The sequence below is a fragment of the Octodon degus genome, unplaced genomic scaffold, assembly GCF_000260255.1.
Source record: "Octodon degus isolate 3935 unplaced genomic scaffold, OctDeg1.0 scaffold00107, whole genome shotgun sequence".
In the NCBI taxonomy this organism is placed as follows: domain Eukaryota; kingdom Metazoa; phylum Chordata; class Mammalia; order Rodentia; family Octodontidae; genus Octodon; species Octodon degus.
Genome location: NW_004524683.1, coordinates 9,766,108 through 9,782,852, shown reverse-complemented (window position 1 = coordinate 9,782,852; position 16,745 = coordinate 9,766,108). Strand labels below are relative to the sequence as shown.

The window sequence follows — 16,745 nt, the reverse complement described above, 5'->3', positions numbered from 1 at the left end:
CATGTTTGATGGCCCACATTTGCCCCACTTGACTGATTCATCCATGGGCCACAGGTCTACCAACGCCTGTGAATTTCAATTATTCTTTTGGAGGAAGGTGTGATTTTAATCAAAAGTAACTTACTCTTAATAATTAAATCTGTTTGAATCATACAAATTTGTTCTCATATTGATTTATGTTTATATAAAAGTCGTGTGTGTAGAGCTGGCAAGACAGCTCAGTGGAATAAGTGCCTACTTTGGCAAGCGCAGGGACCAGGGACCAGCTCAGTCCCACATGCTGCACTCTGGCCCCAAACCTGAGGGCACACTGAGCCAGTGACCAAGTTCCGGTGTGGTGGCACAGGCCTGTAATCCCAGCACTAGGGAGGCTAAAAGCAGGAAGATCATTATTAGTCCGACCTGTGTAGTGAGACCCTGCACCAAGTATATAGAATGGAAAAAAAAAAATAAAAATCGTGTGTGCGTGCGTGCGTGTGTGTGTGTGTGTGTGTGTGTGTGTGTGTGTGTGTACTGGGAACTGAACCCAAGATCTTCACACTGAGCTACATCCCCAACCCTTTTCAATTTTTTTACTTAGAGGCAGGGTCTCAGTAAGTCACTAAATTGCCCAGGCCAGACTTGAACTTGCAATTTTTCTGACTCAGTCCCTCAGAGAGCTGGGACCACAGGTGCATGCCATATGCCTGGCTATAATTTTTTATATTTTAAAAGAAAAACAAATTAACAGCCCTGAGCATAAAAGCAGAAACAGGAAAGGGTGCCTTGAATTAAAGCAACTGCAGTGAGAGGAGCTCAAAGCCTTTTCTTAAACACAACTGCAAATCTTCCCATCTTACAGAGTGAGAAGCTGACAGGAGGCACACGCAGGTTACAGACAGCTCTTGCTCAGGTCTCTATCAGGTCTCTAAATGTGACACTTCCTCTTACAGTCTACACCTTATGCTACTCCCTTTGCTTTGGAGCACAATTCCATTTCCAAAGAAATCATTACTCCTTGAAAACCCAGCACAAGTTTCCTTTTAGTAGCTTTATCTCTGATACCCCACCATAAAGTTAATTGCATAAGTGTGACCCAATAACAGGTTGTTTCCTTTTGTGGTCCTGGGGACTGAACCCAGGGCCTTTGCATTGAGATACATCTAAACTATCTTTTGGTTTTTGAGACAGGGTCTGACTAAATCACTAAGTTACCCAAACTGGACTCAAATTTATGATCCTCCTGTCCTCCTCAGCCTCCTGAGTAACCGGGATTACAGGTGCATAACACCACACATGGTAAATTTATATTGTAAGGTGTCAGATATTTGCTGTACCTACTAGCAATAATTTTCAAAAAGTTAGGGGAAAAGGTTGGAAGACACCAATAGAGGTATATATGTGCACTTTTTTTTATAAAAAAAGAATATGTGATATAATTTTTGACTTGTTTTTTATCAGACCCTTTCACACATTTTTAAATGTGTATAGCATTAAAGAAAAGTAAGACATCAGTTTTTAATCCAAATGGTGAATACATTTTAAAAGCTGAGAAATGCTAAATTAGATCTTTAAGGGCAAGGACTATGTTTTATTCATTCTTATGTTCCTAGCACTTCACACAGGACCACGCACAAAGTGTGAATGTAGGCTTAAATGAATTAACACACCTAAAATCATGATGCCAACTACTCTGGAATCAGACATGCCAGAACAGCTCACGGCCCAAGCACCAACAAAGGTTCTTTTCTTTCTCTATCCTTCTCCAAACCCACTCAATCTGTCTTTCAGGGAAGTGGGTAGGGAGAGAAACAGAAACAGAGAGACAGAGAGACAAAGAGACAGAGACAGACAGACAAACAGAGACAGAGAGACAGAGAGACAGAGAGACAGAGAGACAGAGACAGAGACAGAGACAGATCCAGAGAGACAGACAGAGAGAGAGAGAGAGAGAGGCAGACAGACAGAGATAGAAAGGGGAGGAGAGAGAATGGAAATAGGAATGAGAATATTGCCAGAATACTATCAAAAGGATTAATTTAGAGACCGGTGTTTGGACTGTCACATCCAATCACTACCCACAGATCTACAGCTTCCCAAATCAGGCTCATGCAAAGAGGAATCAATTGCAAGGACACAGAGGGTCTGAACAGGCATACTAATGGCCTCCTGAGGTGCCAGAGGCCAGCTTTGACACTCCCATAAATTATCTGCCTTTTGATTTTACCTGTAGCTGTGAGGCATGAGGCACAATTTTGAACATATCAAAGCAATCCCTCGTAACCCAAGGATCCCCAAGGAATGTCCCCAAAGAAGGCAAGGCTAAAAACAACAACCCAAAGGAAATCTGCTTCCCAGCAGATCTGGTCCTAGCAGTCAGCAATTAAAATGCAACCAAATAAATAAATAAAATGCAACAGAACCAAATGCATAAAGGGGAACTCAAATCAAACCTAGATCTAAACGAGCCATGCATCAGACTGCAGTTCTGCTGTGATTACACAGCTTTCACTCAAGGGAAGAGAAATCACAGCAATAAACTAACACAATTTCATCTGGAGATAAATCTGCACTAGATTTTACAGTACCTCACAGCATGTTCCTGGACAACTCACTTAACTTTCTTGAGCCTCACATGGTAGCAAGGAAACAAATGCTGACCACTGGATCTACTTCCTAGAGTAGTACTGAGAAGTAATTAAAAAAAAAAAAAAAAATGGAGAGGCACTTCACAAAGATAGAGGACCACAAAGGTGGCAGCATTAATAAATGACCTCAGACAGGGAAGAATCACTGGTCACACTTTGGTGAATTTCTGTCGGAAAGCTGCTGACTTAATTCACTTTACAGATGGTATTGGGACTACCCTGAAAAAAAGGTACACCTTAAAAAAGTTCTGGGAATGGAAATCTTGCTGTGTGCAAATTTTTATTAGGAAGAGCAGTGCCTTGCTTTATGCTTAACTTTCTCCTGGTGCTTCTAGCACGAGGTGCTGTTCCTGTCAAATGGATAAAATGACAACTGTGCAGACCTAATACCTACTCAACCAAAAGCCAAGTCATCCAGCTACTGCCACCTTTTTAAATGATCACTAATTGTGTGAAATACTATTCATAACAAAATATATCAAGACACTCTGCTAAGAACTTTATATGCCTTAGTAAAGCCTTCAATAAATCCTATCAAGTCTCATTATCTCCACTTTATAGATAAGTGAAACTCAGAATGAGTCACTTGTTCAAGGTCACTAAACACTATCAGAAACCTACAAACTTCCCTCCAGCAATTCAAGTACACTAAGGCTCATAAGAGAAAGACAAGGAAAAAGCAGGAACAGGACTCATAGATCTTCAATAAATACTTGATTTGCTCCTTGTGCCCACATGTATCATGATACCGGAATTGGGGGAACCTTCCCAAAAATCAAGAAAAGATGATCAGTCTGCTATAAACAAGAACAGGAAAGAATGAGTAGGACCTATATAGAAGAGGACAATTCCCTAGAAAGCTTAAAATTATGGGTCAGTTCCGATGTGTACAGTTCAACAAGTTCAAAGCAACTGACATTAAACTATGAGCCCTAAAACCAAGATCCTGCCCAGTCAGGGTTCCATTCATGCTATACTTCCTTTAAAAGAAAATAGTTTCCAAGGGCTGATCAAATAGCTCAGTGGTTTAAAGCGCCTGCAAGCAAGGCACAAGGGCTCAGGGTTTGAGACTGGGCATGGTGGTACACACCTGTAATCCCAGCTCTTGGGAGGCTGTAAAAGGCGGATCACAAGTCTGATCTAGTAGTGAGACCCTGAACACCCTATAGACCCTTTCCTAAAATACAAAAAAAAAAAAAAAAAAAAAAAATTTAATTCATTCTATACTAGTTTTCCCTTCCTATGTATTTTCTGTCTGCAAAATGGGACCTGACATTTCCAACACATTTTTGGCAGAACTTTAGGTTTAATAGATGGCCAAAAAGTTACTAAAGAAAACTAATACCAAGTTAGGGATATAGCTCAGAGGTACACTGCCTGCCTGGCAAGCACAAGATCCTGAGTTTGATTCCTGATACCAAAAAAAAAAGAAAGAAAGAAAGAAAATCAATATGTACAGGTATGCAAAGATTCAGTTATACTTTGTTTTTAAGGTCCAAAATACTGCCACAACAGGGAAAATACAAAATGCTACCAAATTAATTGCCACTCCCTCCATACTGGTCTCTTTACTTCCAGTATTATCTATTCCAGTAAATCCATTCTTTACACTAACATCAAAGCAAACTCTTTATAACATAAATTTAATTTAATGTCAATCATTTACTGCTTAAAATGTAACAGTTTCTTACTGTTAAGTCTCATCCAGGGTCACCAAACTATAGTCCATGGGCCCAATCCAGGTGCCACCTGCTTCTATTAAGTAAATTTTTATTGGTACACTATCATGTTTGTTTATTTTCATACTATGGTTGCTTTCATACGTAACTGCAGAATTCTGTAGGGTAGTTGTAACCGAGACCCATAAAGTCCAAATATATACTATCTTGTCCTTTACTGGAAACTTTTGCCAACTTCCCATCTTTTTTCCATCCTCCACCCACCCACCACCAGTCTAATCCTAAATCTACCTTTTCAACCAGACCCTGGTCCTGGCAAAATGGAGATAGATTAGGACTAGCCATCTACTCAAAAGTGACACAAAAACATGTTAAGCCAAGGTTCCAAAGGCTCTAGTCAAAAACATTATTAAGAACCAAATGAACATGTTTCTTCCAAGTGCATTAATGTGTGTATTTCTTAGGATAAAGGAACTATTTTCTGCCTCTATTCAACCATCCTGAACCTAAATTTATGAGATACTCATTATAGAAATCATGACAGAATTAGAGTCTGGATCCACTACCTCCAACTCTCACTCTACAAATGTTGGGTAATCTTCAATAGGTTTTGAGCATATGCTGCTTTATCAGAAAAAGCTACATAAAAATACAATCTGCATCAACCCCCACCCCATATCCACCAAATTTAAATATACTCAAAAGGAAGAAGTCAAGCCAAACTTGAACATGCAACAGAATTCTCACCTCTTCTTACTTCGAAGATACCAAGACTGGCAGCTGGGGGTGGTGAAGGTTCTGTGAGAGCCGGAAAGCCCCAATGCTGTGGACAAACACACATCTCTGCAACAAGTCTTATTGTAATACAAAAGATCAAATCCCCACAAGGATTACACTAATACTCAAACTCCTAAACACAAACTTTGGCAGAAAGCTATGTGGAAAGACACTGCCCTTACAGAACTGTCAGAAACTATCAGGGCTATATTTGTTTTTAGAATGACATATATGTTCTCTAGTAGCATACTTTTTCTTCCTAATAAGGCTTAATTCCTAGAAACTCAAAACATTTATAGTATCTAAACCCAGACTGCAGAAGGTGGCTGCAGAATAATTTCTAGACTTCTGTGTCCACAAGAAGGAGTCATTAGTAACACTGACAATACTCAGTACTTAAGAACTGAACCTGGGCTTCAGGACTGAGGGAAGAGTCTGTTGCCACAATCCTGACAGCCATATTGCAAATGGCCATATAGACCAGGAAATACTTTCAAGATAGTTCCAGATCTCTTTCAAGTTCTAAGGAAGTCAAGGTAACCAAATCCTGAGTCAAAATATAAACTTATATTTATAACTTAAGTTGGATCTTTCAAAAGACAAGAAGCTGTACAAATCATTCTTGTTAGTGATGCCCTCTCCACAGAAACATCTATGATTGGAACCAACATACTCTTTTCTGCCATTTACACATTTAAGTCTTTAGTCTATTTCAATCCCCTGGGAAAAGGCAATTCACCAACTTACCCCACCACAGAGAAAACACTTTTTAAAATGAAAGGGAATAAAAGCACCTTTATTTGGAATTTTCAAGTTGGAAAGAGAGCTCTTAGCCAAGCTCTATGACCTAGCTAGCTGATTATTTACAGTATCTTTGGGCAGGAATTGTTAATGAGCTTTTAATTTGGAGTGCTTAAGTTCCCAAAGCACTCTGAGCTCCAGTGAAGCACCACAGAATCCATAAAGGAAGCCTTATCAATCACTTCCCAGCAGCTCCCTTCCCCCCTCTTCACCTCCTGAGGAAAGGCAGTCAAGTGGGTTTCTAACCAAGATCACAGGCACGTATTAGTGAAGTCACACTCCAAATCCTTGTTTATAAATTGGCTTTTAAATGGTAGAGGATTCAGGTATAATATACTTAAGCTTCAAGAATGAGCCCACTAAAACAAGGTATGCTGTGTATGATAAAGTCAGAATAAATCAGAATTTGATGAAGCCAATTGCTGGCACAAACTCTACAATCAAAAATCATTCAAGCAATCACAATCTACTACCCCTCAAACAGAGTATACTCTTCAGCCAAGGGAACTCATGTTTTGCTGCTCAGAAATATCTAAGAGCAAATGCTACAGAAGTGGACAGAGACCTAAAGGAGAGACATTCATGGTCAGTTTGTTGCAAATTCCAGCCCTAATGACAAACTCCACACCTGCAAAGAGAGGCCTCACATTCAGCATCCCCCAAGTCACTAAGGTGCAATTATATTTTGCAAGAATTCACAGCCAAGCCTCAAGCCAACTTCATGCCTTTTTTTGTTTTAAGAAACCACCTGTTGCTGAACCATTTGTAGGAAGGCAAACAAAGCGGGTTAGGCCTTCATCGACACCTTTCAGCATCTCTACTCCCACCGCTTCAGATTTACAGAGCTAAACTGTTAACGTGTGTGTGTGTGTGTGTGTGTGTGTGTGTGTGTGTGTGTGTTGGGGTTTTCTCCTTATCTACTATCTCCGTGCTCTGTTTCTAACCTCCCTGGTCAAACCTCCTTTACTTCTCCAGTAACCCCCAGCAAGAAGTCAGTCTCCTTTATCAACCAACTCACCTAGTCTGCCTTGCAAAACCCTGCCCGCTCCCCCTGCACCAGAACATTACTCAGTATATCATGCATTCAAGGTGAGCACAGGGGCAAGCAACTCAGGCTACACAAACTGCATACCACCACGACTCCACTCCCAGCATGCATAAGCCAGGGCCCAAGCTGGGGGGAGGGGGAAGCTATCGGCATCACCCACCCCAGGGTGTTGCCCCCAACTCGGGCCCATCCAAGTCCAGGGGAGAGTAAGGGGAGGGGCAGTGGGCCAGGAGACCAGGCCTGCTTCCCAGGGCCGCCCCCGCCCCCCGTCAGATGCTGGAGAGGCTGTCGCCATGGCAACGCCCCCTCCTAGGGGCTAGCGCGGCAGGCTCCCTCCAGATGCAGGCCCCGACGTCTCCCTCTGCCTCAGCAGGCGCTCAGGGCAGTTGACGGCGGCGGGCACGGCCCGCGCCGCAGTCGCCGGCCAGGCAGAGGCTGGGCCAGCTCCGCCCGCTCCCACCGCCCGTTCCCGGCCGCCTCAACAGCGGCAGCCAGCACCACGAGTCCACAACACACCGACTCACCTCCGCGCACTCTGACCCCGATCGACGCAGCGGACGGGCGGGCACGACGGCCAACCGGTGAGTCCGCCGCCGGCTTCTTTGACCAATAAGCAGACATGGGGCGGGGCTTCTTAGCTCTAAACGCTTCTTCTCCTGACGACATGCGCGCTAAAATGAGCCAAGATGGTGACTGGCAAAGACTGGCCTTATGGGACTTGTAGTTTTGATGGTGCACATTCTCAGAAGAGAAGGGGTCACTTCTGAACTGCATAGGGATTTTTTAAAAAACAAAAGCTTCAAAGATCCAGGTGCCCACCTGCGTTTTCTCCCCTTTCACTATATGCATAAGGTGAGTATAGGCTTATAAGGTTATATATTCTATTTAGATGCTACCTCATGGTGCATTCATTCAACAAGTAATTACATTCATCCACTCTTGGATGTAGGCCTGGGAAATATCTGGGAGAGAAGGGAAGGCAAACTGGGCTAAGAAGAAAATGCTTAGATTTCTGAAGAGCCTTTCTAAGGAAGAGAAAACAGACTTGTTTTAGGTTTCATCAGTGGAAATAGTGGGGTTAAAAGAATTCTGGCTGCAGATATGGGGAGCTTCCAGTCTCCTTGCATGAAGAGAACTCTCGTCAAAGCCAGAGGTATACTTCTCCATCGTGGTTATGCCTCTCTGGGAAGCCATGGGTATCAGGTTATGAGTAGGGAAACCTCAGTTTAACCAAGACAATGAGGACTTTAACAGCCTCTCAATCAATCAGGACCTATCCTGTGGGCCAGCTTCAGTTACCAACTCCTGTCTGCCATCTGCTTTTTGCTCACTTAGGGTGATAATATTCTCTACCACCTCTCAGATCTTAACATCCTGATTCCTGCCTAAACTGAAAATGCTTGGTAATCCCCATATCAGGGAGTGTATTCCTTAACCTCATCAACACAGTAGGTTAGTTTTTGCCATTGTGCTCGTATAGAATTTATCAGTTTTATAATTGTCTTATTTCCTTGTTGTGCCTCCTCCAGGACTTTAAGCTACTTTAGTATAAGTATTGTTTCCATATTGTAGGTACCAAGCATAGAGCTGGCATGTAAGAACTGCTTGTGAATCAGTAAGGGACTAAGCAACACAAAGAAATGAGAGGGGATGAAGGAGAAAGAGAAAACAGTAGACAAGTAAGTATAAAAATAAGGGCTAAGTGCTGTGGCACAAGCTTGTAATCCCAGCTACTCAAAAAGTAGAGGAAGAATGCTTAAATTCTAGGCAAACCTGAATCTCACTTAGGTAGATTCTGTCTCAAAAATAAGAAAGGCCCAAAACTGAGTGATCCCAACATTCAGGAGGCTGAGTTAAGAATATCAAAGAGTGTTCAAGGCCAGCCTGAACTACATAGCAAGAGCCTGTCTTTAAAAAAAAAAAAAAAAAAAAAGTGGAAGCATGGGGGCTGGATCCAATCCTCAATACCACCCAAAAACAAAATAAAGTAAACAAAAGCCCAAAAGATGACCTCTTCTTTCTCTGGCTTTGTTATATCTTAAATTCTGGCCTAAATAAGATACAGGTGACCTTTTTAACTATACAAAGAAAATACTTTACCTATCTACATGGTTGGCCTTTTTAAGGTACAACCCAAATATTTTCCACTTAGCCTTCCATGATTAATTTGACCTCCCTCTAGACTGTGAGCCTTCCCTTTTTGTGCCCTAGTACTCAATTGTACAGGTTCCAGGACCTTACCAATTTACAAGCTGTTTATGGACAAAAAATAGGCACATGCACTCAAATAATAGAACAATTTAAAAGCTCAGTTTAGGCACAATATCTTGCACTGTTACCTAGTCCAGTATTTGGCTCCCTCAAACCTTGGCTCTGTTGTGTGTGATTTGACCAACTAAGAAACAGAGCCTGAGCCACGTGTGGTGGCACATGCCTACAGCCCCAGCTATTTGAAGCCAACCTGGGTGACTTAGAAAGACTCTCTCTCAAAGTGGTTTGGAGATGTAGCTCAGTGATAGTGAGAAAGGCCCTAGATTTAATTCCCAGTACTGCAAAACAAAACAAAAAGCTGAAGGAAAAGCTTGTATGCTAGGATTTAACTGTGAAGTATAAACCCAGGGCAGCAAGAGTAATGGGTTCAAGAAGTGACCCAGGGTAAGAGGGAGTGAAAATATAAGGCAGTGCATTACCAAGTTGGCCAATGTTTCACAGAAAATACAGCTAATTACTCTGTCATACAAATTATTTCTAGATGAGCAATGGAGAAGGATTTCTTCTCAGGGAGAAAGAAAGGCTTGTGTTATCCCATCATTTTAGTAGCCACAAGGAGTGACAGATTCCACATTTTAAAGTACAATGGTTCATCTGAGACTAGAAATGGTGGAAGTCAAAGTCTGTAGTTCGGTGAAATTGGTTCCACTGCATACCTCCACTGTGGGCACATGGGAGACTGTGGCAAAACCTAACCCTCATCCCAGAGGAAGATAAGATAGCCAGATAAGGTGATGGTAGTGGCAGCTGGGCCATAGTAAGCAGTGGCCAAGGCCCTGGATCAGAGTATAAATAGGACAAGCATATTTAGGGAGGTAGGGAACCAAGACTAGTACATAGACTCAGAGACACCCTGGCAACCTTGCAACTTCCAGGTTAAGTAACTGTCTAAAGGGAACCTTGAGAGCAGGAGCTAAAGACAGGGCCAAACTGGTTCAACTGACCTTTAACCCACCAGGAAGAAACAGCAAGGTAGCCATCGAAGCTGGTGGCCAGCAATTTAAGAGCAATGAAGACAGGACCCAAGAACAGTGCCTGGCAGCCCCCAAACATGGCACAGTTTGGAGAACCCAAACATTCTGAAATCATTTTATCTGAGAAACAGGAAAATGGATACGGTTCTCACAGTCCCTATAAGCCACATAAGACAAGACGGTGCAGTTATGAGGAGCGTAAGGTTGGAGAGAGCCTATTCAGGCTTGAGTCCTGGCTCTATCTGTGATCTTATACAAGTCACATGCTTCTCTGAGGTTCAGTTTCTTTATCTCTATTGGTTTTGCTTGTTTGTTTGTTTGATTTATTTATTTATTTATTTATTTATTTATTTATTTATTTATTTGGTACAGGGTCATGCTGTACAGTTCAGACTGTACTCATAATGATCCTCCTATGTCAGCCTCCTCAGCACCAGGATTACAGGCATGTGTCACAACACTCAGTTTCAGTGGCCTGGCTGGCATGGCATGCAGTACCAGGGATCAAGACCAAGTCCTTGCACTTGCCAGGCAGATGCTTAGACCACTGAACTATTTCCCCAGCCCTGTTTTTTGTTGTTGTTGTTTTATTTATTTTGTTTTGTTTTTGTCTTTTTGAGACAGAGTCTTGCTATACAGTTCACACTGGCCTTCAGGTCACTTTGTAGCCCAGGCTGGTCTTGAGCTCGCAATTATCCCAAATGCTGGCATTACAGATGTGCACCACCATACCCAGCTTCAGTATCTTTATCTTTAGAGTGAAGATAACACTCATACCTACCTGTTCTTAGAATTAAATACACAAGTGTTTATTTGATTTTTAACCCCATACCTGGCATAGAGTTCATTAAGTTGTGGCTATGATTACTACTGTCCTCACTCTTTCCCACCCCTCTGTCCAACTTCTCTCTGCACCATGAGCACCATGCCTGTCTTTCCAACCTCAGCAGTCTTCTGCTGCTTAGAGAGCAGTGGGGGCCAGACCTGGCCATGCCTTCTCCCTGCTCTCCCCAGAGCTGTTCCCCAGGAGCCTGAGCCATTCATCTCCCTGGTGACCTGAATCTGAACTAAGAGACAGATGTAGGGTGGCTGAGGCCAGGGTAGTAATGTGCTCCCTTATCTCTGTGCACCTCACTGGGGCCTAGTTAATTTTCTCTTTGATTTTAATATAGATTTATTGAAAGTTTCAGTTATCAAAACAAACTGCAGCAGCAAATTGGTGTTCCTTGCAGGCCTACAAGTGCCTATAAAGCTGCCATGTTCGGGAACGAATGGCACTCTCTGGGAGGTCAGTCATGGCAACAGGAAGTCCCTGGAGACACACACACTGCAGTTTAATATTTTTCTTATTAGCCTTTTTCTTCTTGGCTATCTAAGCCTCCCCTTTAAATGGGAAATCAAATGGAGCCAGCTGCCCGAGGAGGCTCTCTTCCCAAGCTGCTCTCCTCTCCTCTGCCTCCTCGGTGTGCTCTCTAGTCCTTGCCTCCTTGTCACAGATCCTCTGACCTCACCCTGCCTTGCCCCCTGAGAAAATTATGATCACATACCCCACAGGTGTGGCTCTGAAATGTCACGAGTCCCACAGCTTTGTCCTGTCTGTACAAGATCTGCCTGGGTACCAGCCTCTAGTCAGAGGCAAAGCATTCCTACAGATTCCTTTCAGATCTGGCATGTAGAAGGGAGGAAAATGCAAAGTTTGAGAACAAAGACAATGTTTTCAAAAAAGGCATGCTGTCCCATCAGGATCTATTGGACTAGAAAGAAACAAACAGGTGATAATGGCCTTAGACAGTGGGCAAGTTCTGCCAGCCCAAGAATTGTCTGGTTTTATTCTTCTATCTCCACTCTGCTTAATTTTTGAGACACCACCACCCCTTCTCAGTCTGTCTCTCCTAGGACCAGTCTGGTTTCCTACCTACAGTGTCCCAGTGAAACATTCAGTGATATCTCTAAGCTCTAGCTAGCATCAGTTCTGCTCCAGGGGAGGGCTTCCCTGAGAATCTCCATGCCCTGGTCACCTTGAGGGTACCATCTGCATTCTGGGACTTAAATGCTTCTGGATCACCCCACTGCATCGCAATTCCCAGTGTCCTCTCTTCGTTCATAAACACTGCCCATCCTCAGAACTATTATTTGTATTACTAAGGGCCCTGATGGCTATAACTATACAGCTAGGGTGGTGAAAGGTACTGACATTTGAACTCAGATAATCAATGACTTGAGTTCTAGCTTTGAGGCTTCCTGACTCTGTGACTGGAGGATCCTCTTTGTGCTTTCACTCTACATTATGATTGCATTCACTCTTGTCTAAGCATCATTCTGTAATAAAATGACTGCTTCTGTGGTCTTTCCTGCAAAATTCTGAGATCCTCAAGGAAAAGGACTATGTCTTAATCATCTTCATGGTCTATGCACATTTATTTGATAAATAAGTGAAGTCAATTCTCTGGGCTTGCTCTCTCAACTATAAAATGGAGGTAAGACCTACATCACCAATACAGTGAAGAAAACACCTCTTACAGTACCCACTGAGCATAAGGGAAGTACTTAGTGAATGAAGTGTCTGTCAGTTTTTCCTTGAGTTTGGTCATGAGCCACAGGCACACCCACCCTTTACCTTTTCCTACTCAGTTTCAAGTTACCTGCGGAGGCTTTCCCATCACTGATCAGCCACCAGCACTCACCCTGGTCTTGTTGGAGAAGTGTTGATTTCTTCCAGGCCAGGATCTTTCATCTCTTCAAATCCACTCATAAACTACTGCTTTCTGGTAGTTCTGTTTCCTGGGCTGCATTGTAATTCATTTGCAGTAATGCACATGTTCCAAACCTGTCATCTATACCAGCTCATGGGCCGAGTGAGTTTGTATTGCTAGCTTTAGGTTCCCACCTGCTTCTGCAGGAATGCTAGGAGTAATGCACCTAGCCCCAGCCTTGATTGTGCCCATCAGTCTGGCTTCTACCACCAAGTACACCCTGGATGCTGGCCTTGAATACCTCTCTTGATGCGCTTAATTATGACAGTGCTAAGACAGCATGAGAGCATGACATTTTCCTGCAAAGTGAGAAAATGCTTTCTTCCATCTGATACTCAGGGGGATATAGATCTTCCAGAAGCATTGTTTGAGCTCTTTCCACTTGTTCAAGGAGCCCTTTTTCTTCTCATTGTACATGTCTACTGCTGTCAGAGTAACCAGGATAGGCTGTGTTTACTTGGGAGCCCCCATGCTGAATCAGAGTTATGGCCCCTCTTTTAGTTCTGTCATGGAAACCCGTTCACTCTGTCAGACTCCTCTCCCCTCGGTTATACATCTCTCTCTCTCGAGCTTGGCTGGTCCTTCCAGCAATATGAAGTCCAGTGAGTTGTCACACAGCTATTCAAGTTGTGCTAGTATGTACTTGATCTAGTCATAGATGTGCTCCTTATTTTTCTCTGAGATACGTTTAAGTTCGGTGCAAATCAGCACTGACTGATCCACAGAGCTGGGGCTTGCCTAGCAGTCTTATCTCCAGGCAGTGCCTGGTCAGGACCACAAAGCTCCAGGATCTGAGAATGTCAGAGGGATTTTAGGGGACACATGAAGCCTTCAGCGCATCTTTTAAGGAGCCCCCAGCCTTATAACTACTGTATACTCAAGTGTATACTTTCTCAGGATTCAGAAAAATATTCCTTGACTGATGAGTGTTAGACTCTATGAAAGAACAGGACAGAACAGGAAACAGAAACATGTACTTCCTTCACAGACCTAACACTCTAATGAGGGGAACCCAATGGTAAAGAAATCATTGTCACTCAAGGTGATAACTGTGATTATAGAGACCACTTTCAATGGAAGTTTGAAGAGGAGGTACATTAACATAGTCTGGAAAGGCTTCTCAGAATAGACGACATTTAAGTCCAGTCTCAAAAGCTGAGTAGAAATTTCTCAGACCAACAAAAGGAGAAAATGGGCGATTCAGAAAGGACATCCAGGCAAAGAGAATAACATGAGCAAAGATGCTAGGCAAAATGGCCCACATCGGGATGGAAAGAAATCATATGACTGGAGCAGATGGTGTGGAGGGAGTGGAGAAGGAGGAATTTGAAAACCAACAGTTAGATCTTGCAGCCATAAAATCCTTCCATTCCTTTCTCTTTTTTTCCTATCTCTTCCTCCTCCTCTTCCTCCACCTTCTTTTTGAAGAGATAGGGTCTCACTATATTGCTCAGGCTGGGCCTTAAACTGTAAGGTCAAAATGAAACCTCCTGCCTCAGCCTCCCAGGTAGCCAATATACCTTTTAAAGTGTTTGAGATCAGACATGGTGGTACACACCTGTAATCCCAGCACTCAGGAGGCTGAGGCAGGTGGATCACTGTGAATTCAAGGTTATCCTGGGGTACATAGTGAGGTCAAGGCCAGCATGAATGGCAGAGTAAGAGTCTGTCTCAAAAAACAAGAAAGAATGAAAGAAAGAAATGTTTGACAACCCTGTGAGTGATATAGAGCCTTTAAACTGACAGGTTTAAAGCCATCCAGGACTAGATTAGTCCTGTGACTGATCTAGTGATAGTTCTCAGATTTCAATGTGTGCTCATCCCCCATTTCAATCACCTTGTTAAATGCAAATCATGATTATCTGGGTCTGAAAAAGGCCTCAGATTCTGCATCTCTAGAAGATTCTCTGGTGAGGCTTGTGCTGCCACCCCTTAGACCTCATATACCTAGAGCAGCAAGCTTATAAACTACACTGTGCAAGGTGATGAAAATATATGGTGAATGTTTACATTTCAAATTTTATTATAATAAAAGATACATTGTCATTAACGCCCCCCGAATGCACCCCCCTTTTTATTTCTTTTCTTTATTTGGTACAGGGTCTCGCTACACAGCTCAGACTCAAAACACAGCTCAGACTGATCCTCCTGATCCACTAAGATTATAGGCATGTGCCACCGCACCTGATTTCAGTGGATGGCACAGGGTTCCAGGGGTTCCAGGGCCTGAGGATTGAACCTGGGTCCTTGTGCTTACCAGGCAGGCACTTAGACTGCTGAGCTATCTCCCCAGCCCCTGCACCCATTTGCTTTGAACACACTTACTCACTTTCTGAAGAAGTTCTGAAAGTCCTCATTTGCGTCTGTAAGGCCTGATTTTAAAATGCACCGAGTGCTATAGCTGAGTGCCATCCAATAGAAAGGCAGGCCCATAAAAACATTATGTCATCATCCACCTTACTCACTGGGTGTGGCACCTTGCAACTCCTGGCTCTTCCCCAAAGTGAAAATGACCATGAGAGGTAGACACTGCAAAATTGTTTCAGGACATCAAGGCCATCATAAAAGTATAATGAAACACACAAACAAGAAACTATCAGAACTACTTTAGAAAGTGACAGGAATGATGCAATATATGTGTTCAAAGCAAGGGGGAATATTTTGAGACGGATTAATGGCACTACATCTTACTATAAGTGTACTTTTAAAAAAATTAAATGTTCACTAAATTTTTGATCATACAGAATATCCCTGGCCCAATTTCCCTAAATGCATTCACTCATATCAGCAAGGTAGTTTTGTTTTGTTTTGATTAGAAAGCATGACCTAAAGCTGCAGTAGTGTTTCACTTTTATTTAGCATCCATATTTTAGCACTGTTTCTTGAAGATTTGTTCCATATTCAGCAAAGTACCATATTCAGCAGAGGTAGGGGTCTGGAGGAAGACAAAAGACATTTTCCTGCCCCATAGTGTTCAGAGTCATCTAACAAGGGACAGCTTTCCCCTGGCTGCCCTCAGCCAGACCTGTCATAAACATACTAAATGAAGCCTGTCTCAGCCATGCTCCCTGGGGCCCACTGCTTCTCCATCCCATCCAGAGATGAGCCTGTTTATCCCTAACTGTTGTCTCTGACCTCTAAATCAATTCCCCATCTGATTCAAAATCTCAATCCTCCCTTACCTTCCTCTTCATTCTAGAAGAGGTCAATTTGTAAAACTAGAGACAGCGAACTGTGACAGTGTTATGAACCCAGGCTGCCTGGGTTCAGAGACTAATTCCATGGCTTATTAGTTGGGTGACTTTGGGCAAGTTGCTTAGCTACTCTAGTATCAGTTTTCTCATCTGTAAATTGGGGATAATAACTTGGCCTGCATCTTGGGGCTGCTGTGATAATAAGATGTGATGGTACGTAGACACAAGACACAAGCCTGAAACATCTGAACACCCAATAATTATTACCCATTGGTTTTATAAAAAGAAAAGCTTTGTGCATAGAAACTTATCAAAGTCATTTGGAAGCCTGTGTAAGTAAAAGCTGCCCAAAGCCACTATCACCCCTTACATACCTGCAGGTTTTCCTGCTGGCATCATCCCCTCCCTGATGCTGGAGAAGCAGAACAAAACTATAAATGCTCAGTGCAGAAGCCCAACCAGATGAGGCAGCTTTGGGGGCTTTAGAAGGAACAGGAGGATTCAGCCTGCCAAAGCTAGAGCTTAGTGTGGGAGGGGAACCCTTCCTACATCCCCTGTCCCCTCCACCCCATCCCTACCATGTCCCTTCTGTCCAGGGTCACCCAGGCTGCCCCTCCTTCC

The 16,745-nt window shown here is 43.1% G+C and overlaps 1 protein-coding gene across 6 annotated transcripts in view; it reads right to left on the bottom strand.

Annotated features, from left to right (window-relative positions):
• The window catches only part of Eri3 (ERI1 exoribonuclease family member 3), a 133,958-nt gene extending 126,466 nt beyond the window's left edge, over positions 1-7,492 (bottom strand). Inside the window, exons 1-2 of one of the 6 annotated variants that reach the window (XM_004639210.2) lie at positions 7,093-7,476; positions 5,054-5,129 (exon numbers count right to left, since the gene is read on the bottom strand). In XM_004639210.2, coding sequence (XP_004639267.1) covers positions 5,054-5,129; positions 7,093-7,227 — 211 coding nt within the window. In that variant the 5' untranslated portion in view covers positions 7,228-7,476. Of the gene's footprint in view, positions 1-5,053; positions 5,130-7,092 lie in introns of those variants that run through there. The other 5 variants (XM_023724140.1, XM_023724141.1, XM_023724144.1 and 2 more) reach the window with 5 other exon arrangements.
• Positions 7,493-16,745: the final 9,253 nt, after the last annotated feature.